The sequence below is a fragment of the Myodes glareolus genome, chromosome 3 (assembly GCF_982192425.1).
Source record: "Myodes glareolus chromosome 3, mMyoGla1.1, whole genome shotgun sequence".
Taxonomy (NCBI): domain Eukaryota; kingdom Metazoa; phylum Chordata; class Mammalia; order Rodentia; family Cricetidae; genus Myodes; species Myodes glareolus.
The window spans coordinates 329,164-334,377 of record NC_142028.1 but is presented as its reverse complement, the minus strand read 5'-3'; the positions used below and the strand labels follow the sequence as shown (position 1 = coordinate 334,377).

At 34.8% G+C, this 5,214-nt stretch overlaps 1 protein-coding gene across 1 annotated transcript; it reads right to left on the bottom strand.

The window, feature by feature from the left end:
- Window positions 1-3,441: 3,441 nt before the first annotated feature.
- On the bottom strand, window positions 3,442-4,413 carry LOC148122453 (olfactory receptor 4C15-like). The gene has a single exon (XM_087903804.1). It carries the CDS (start codon window positions 4,411-4,413, stop codon window positions 3,442-3,444), a length of 972 nt encoding a protein of 323 aa, XP_087759930.1.
- Window positions 4,414-5,214: the final 801 nt, after the last annotated feature.

Below are 5,214 nucleotides of genomic sequence, written 5' to 3'. Positions count from 1 at the left end.
AAAACTTTTAGTGCACACTAGTTTTTGAAAAAATATAAAACAAGCAACTTGTGGTGTGAGAGGACCTTCTGTCTATGTGCTTTCATTGATTAATGAATAAAGAAACTTCCCTGGCCTATTGATAGGGAAGAACTTAGGTAGGTGGGAAAGATGGAACTGAATTCTGGGAGGAAGAAAGCAGAGTCAAGGAATTGCCATGAACTGCTGCCAGAGATAGAAGTGCTGACTTTGCTGGTATGCCACGACCTTGTTGTGATATGCAGATTAATACAAGTAAGTTAAACTAAGATGTAAGAGTTAGCCAAGAAGTTAGAGCTAATGGGCCAAGCAGTGATTTAATTCTTACAGGTTCTGTGTGGTTATTTTAGGGCTAAGCTAGCCAGGCAGCCGGGACTAACAAGCGGGTTCTCCTTGCAATAAACTTTCAGTTTTTCATACTTACACTCTCCAATAGGAATTTATCAATCTCAGACACATTTTTATATCTTGGCTTTTGCACATAAAACTGAGAAGACACCACCACAGTATTAGCATTTAGCATCTTAAGGGGAGTTCATTCATATATGGTAGAAAATTTTAATTATTTCTTGAATTTTTACAAATAAGTTATCTAGACCAGCTGGAGCATCCCATAGATGACAAAATTTCTTTGGAATGTTAGAGCTTTTAGTTAAAGAAAAAAGTAAGTTACATTCAAATAATTTGCTGAAGATTCCACATGAATTCTGAACATAAGAAAATCTAATGTACTGGGCATGTTAGTTCAAACATTTATTCCCAGCACTTGGGAGCAGAAGTAGGCAGATCTCTGTGAGCTCGAGGCCGTTGTTGTCCACATAGTGAGTTTCAGTACTCCTGAGTTCATGTAGAAAGACCTTGTCTCAAGAGAACAAAATGAAAATAAAAGAAAATATAATATAAAATAAAAATACATAAATTGCCTTGTTCATTGATATATTTTTACAATAATAAAATATAATTCTTACATGGACACACAAAGTATTAAAATCAGAAAGATAACAAGTATTAAAAAATGATAATTCTATAATATGTTACCAATTCTAAGAAGAAAGTTTCAAATACACATACATACTCATATATATCTATATCTGTATCTGTATGTATACATATATATATGTGTGTGTGTGTATATTCAACACTAAATAAATTCAGCAATTGTTACTTATAAATCTATATGTTATATTTGTCTGTGCATATGTTTATGTGTGTGCTTGCAACAATAATAATTAGAGACAAATACATGCATATATGGAAGATTAAGAAACACAGAATGAATTGAAAAGAACAGAAAAGTGATGAAATAACATAAATCCAGATGTATACATGAAATCCCCCTCAAAAGCAAGTAAATTATAAGAGGAAAAATACTGAACTCATAAAATAAATTGAAATTTATTAATCTTGTGCAAACAAATTTCAAATCTTCCTCTAGATTTTCTTCTCTGTTCTTGTAGTTTATATGTAGTTGTTCCCCATAAGTTCATAGGGAGTAGTACTATTAGGAGGTGTTGCTTTATTGAAGTAGGTGTGTCTTTGTTGGAGGAATGATGTCACTGTGGTGGTGGGCTTTGAGGTCTCTTATGCTCAAAATAATGTCCAGGGTCTCAGTCAGCTTCCTGCTGCCTGCAAAATTAAGATGCAGAATATTCTCCACTCCCAGTTTTTTCTCCAACATCATGTCTACCTACAGGGTGTTATGTCTCACCATAATGATAATGCACTACACCTCTAAAACTGTCAACAACACCAAATAAATGTTTCCTTCTATAGAAGGGTCCATGGTCATGGTGACTACAGAGCGGTAGAAACCTTAACTAAGGCATCTGAAAATAACAGGAGATATATGCTCATCATATGAACATTTTAGATAATAATCAATATTTGTCTATGGTTTATGCTGTAACATGTGGTTTTCCCTGGGAATCAAGTCACATAGCTCATCCAAGAGAGGTACCCACATCAATCCTTAGAAATTCTAATTGTCTAGTCATTTTAGAAATTCAGCACCTGACTCAAACTTTCCTCCAGGCATGACGAGTCCCAAGTTTAAAATGTGTTCAAATGATCCAGCAACACTTAGACTTTAGGCTTTAACCGTGAGCCTATGCATTTCTAGGTTCTGAGTTCTCATCATCTCTTATAGGAACCCATTTTCTCTTGGAGCATTCACATATGCTTCTTCTCCTTACTTAAAATACACACTAATTTAGTAAGACAAATTTACTCATTCCAAGTGTTTGAAAAATCACTGTTTTTTTGAAAGAATAAAATTAAATTAGCTTCAATTTTTGCCAACATCTAGTGCATTGGGGTTCCTTGGTAAGGGTTTCGAGCATATCAGGACACAGGGGATGCAGAGTGTGAACAACTGCATAACAAGCTTTATTTTCATGACTTTTTACACAGACTAAAAATCATTACCTCAACTCTCAAACCTCTCTTACCCACTCAGATGATCATGAGATACTCTTGCCTCACCCTGCATGAACCAATGTCTTAATAAAAAGCAGTATACAAAATAAAAAGTATAAAGAAGCAAATCAAAATGTATAAGGAAGCAAAGCACTTTGTTAATCTATATCTGGTGAAGCCTGAAAAACTGAGCTCAAAAGCCACTTCGTTATCAAATGTATAAATTCTGAAAGAACTTTGGGAAATGAGCAGAGAAAGTATGCTTCCATTTATGCTTGGTCTGCCAAGCAATCATTTCCCAACTTCATCTCATCTGTCCCAGGAGGAGCCTGTACTCTAAGCCAGTTCTGTGTCTCCACAAATTTTCATATGTCAATGCTAATTAGTCAATTCATAGTGAAAGTGTGATCTTAGAAACACAGTTTTCTCACACCAGCGTTAATGCATCCTATAGAAAATGATGCCATCTTTTAAAAATAATGACTAATAAATTACTTTTCCTAATAAATAGTGACTTCTTCATATTTTTGTTATTTTGTCTTTTTTTTTTTTTGAAGCTGAGGCCCAATCCCAGGGCCTTGTGCTTGCTAGGCAAGCTCTCTACCACTGAGTTAAATCCCCAACCCTGACTTCTTAATATTTTTAAAATTAGTTTTCTAACTGTAATTATTGATTTGTTTGTGCATGTCTATGTGAATAATGTGCATGTGTATATAAACAAATGAGAAGTACATGTTGTATGTACCTGCACACATGCATGCTGAGACAAAGGAATGCACTGACTCTGTACATTTACTGCTTTCTTCCTTATATCTTTAAGACAAGCTCTCTACTGAACCTTGATGTCACTAGTTTTGGTAATACTTTACAACACCAGTACTTCATTTAAAGTGTACTACCATGTCTGGCTTTTGACACGGGTACTGAACAACAGTAAAAATATTCTAAGTTTGCACTACATTGCTATTACCTAACACTCTGTCTCCAATGCACTGGAAGTATAATAATTTAATAGTCATGAGAAACTGCTATCAATCTCTTACACATTTTCCAGATAGCATTCTTCATTTCCTTATTCCTGAAAGTGTAAACTGTAGGATTCAGAAGTGGTGTCAAGATGGTGGCAAATAAAAATACACTTTTTTCAGAAGAGAAGGCTGATGCAGGTCGTGCATATATTAATATGCATGACACAAAGAACAAAAGCACAACAGTAATGTGGGATCCACAGGTAGAGAGAGCTTTCAGTCTCCCTTCAGAGCTGTGGGCTCTCAGAGAGTACAATATGACACCATAGGAGACAAGCAAAATAGAGAAGATTATGATGCAGATAGATCCACTGTTGGCAAACACCAAAATGACAAATATGTGTGTGTCAGTACAGGCAAGCTTCAGTAACGGGAACAAGTCACACATGTAGTGATCAATGACATTAGGTCCACAGAATGGCAGTTGCAAAGTGAAAGTAATTTGTATGACAGAATGCAAGAAGCCTCCAGCCCAGGATATTGCCACCAAAATGCCACAGAGCCTCCGGGTCATAATGGAAGAATAGTGTAAGGGCTTGCAAATGGCCACATAGCGGTCAAAGGCCATGGCTGACAGGACAATCACCTCTATCCCAGTGAAAAAATGTATAGCAAACAGTTGTGTCATGCAACATTCAAAAGATATGGTCTTCCTCTCATAGAAGAAGTCCACTATCATCTTGGGTGTGACAGTAGAAGAAGTGCATGCATCCAATAAGGACAGGAATATCAGGAAGAAGTACATGGGGGAGGCAAGCAGTGCAGAGCTGTAGATGATGGTCACCACAATTATCATATTGCCCCAAAGAGTTGCAAGATAGATCAACAAAAATACAATAAACAGTATTTTCTCAACTTCTGCATTCAGTGAAAGTCCAAGGAGTATGAACTCAGTGACAATGCTCTGGTTTTGCATTACTCTCAAGGAGATCCTGAAGTAAAATCTTTTCATATAAGTCTGAATTTATGAGAGAAGAATACATCTTTAAAGTTATATAATCACCATGTACAAGCTGGTACTTTATTGATTGTTTTGCCATTAAAAATAATATTTTAAGGCATAGTTGCATAACATGTAGTTCTAAAGTTGAGATAAATTATTGAATACTCTAAATAGCCACATTTGATATTTTGAAGATAAAATTATCTACTTTGGTGATACTAAACCCAGTAGTCTATCTATGAAGGGTCACTTATGATGGGTCAGTTTTCATTAGTCCTTAAGTGATTCTCAAAGTAAAACATTGAAATACATTATTAAATATCCTATATATAAGTGAAGAACACATTGTAAGTCTCATTATCTGATCACAACACTGACTTATTTACCAGCAGAAAAGGCAAAATATTTTAGGACAAACCTCAAAATCATAGATTCAGTTTAAATGTGTGTACACATGTTGATTTATTGGAACTTCCAATGAGTTAATCTGCTTTTATAAAACAAAAAATTATTTAAAAAAGTATGCAACACTCCTCTGTATGAATGTGTTGAAAGGTTGTAAATTTCACAAAATTCATCATTTTATAAAATAACAAGAACTTTGCAAAACTTATCCTGTTTTCATAACAGCTAAGTGAACTACTACAAAAAACACAAATAAAAAAAGTTGCTCTGACCTTAAATACCTACACCTAGTCAGTATTGTCATAGTGGTTTGTAAGTTTTAATTTTTCAAAAATTACCAAACAATTTTATGATCAAACAAGAAAAAATACTCAATCTGGGTTGTTACAGACAGAAGATCTAACA

Coding starts and splice junctions, on each gene's coding strand:
- LOC148122453 (XM_087903804.1), bottom strand. CDS start 4,413: ATGAAAAGATTTTACTTCAGGATCTCCTTGAGAGTAATGCAAAACCAG.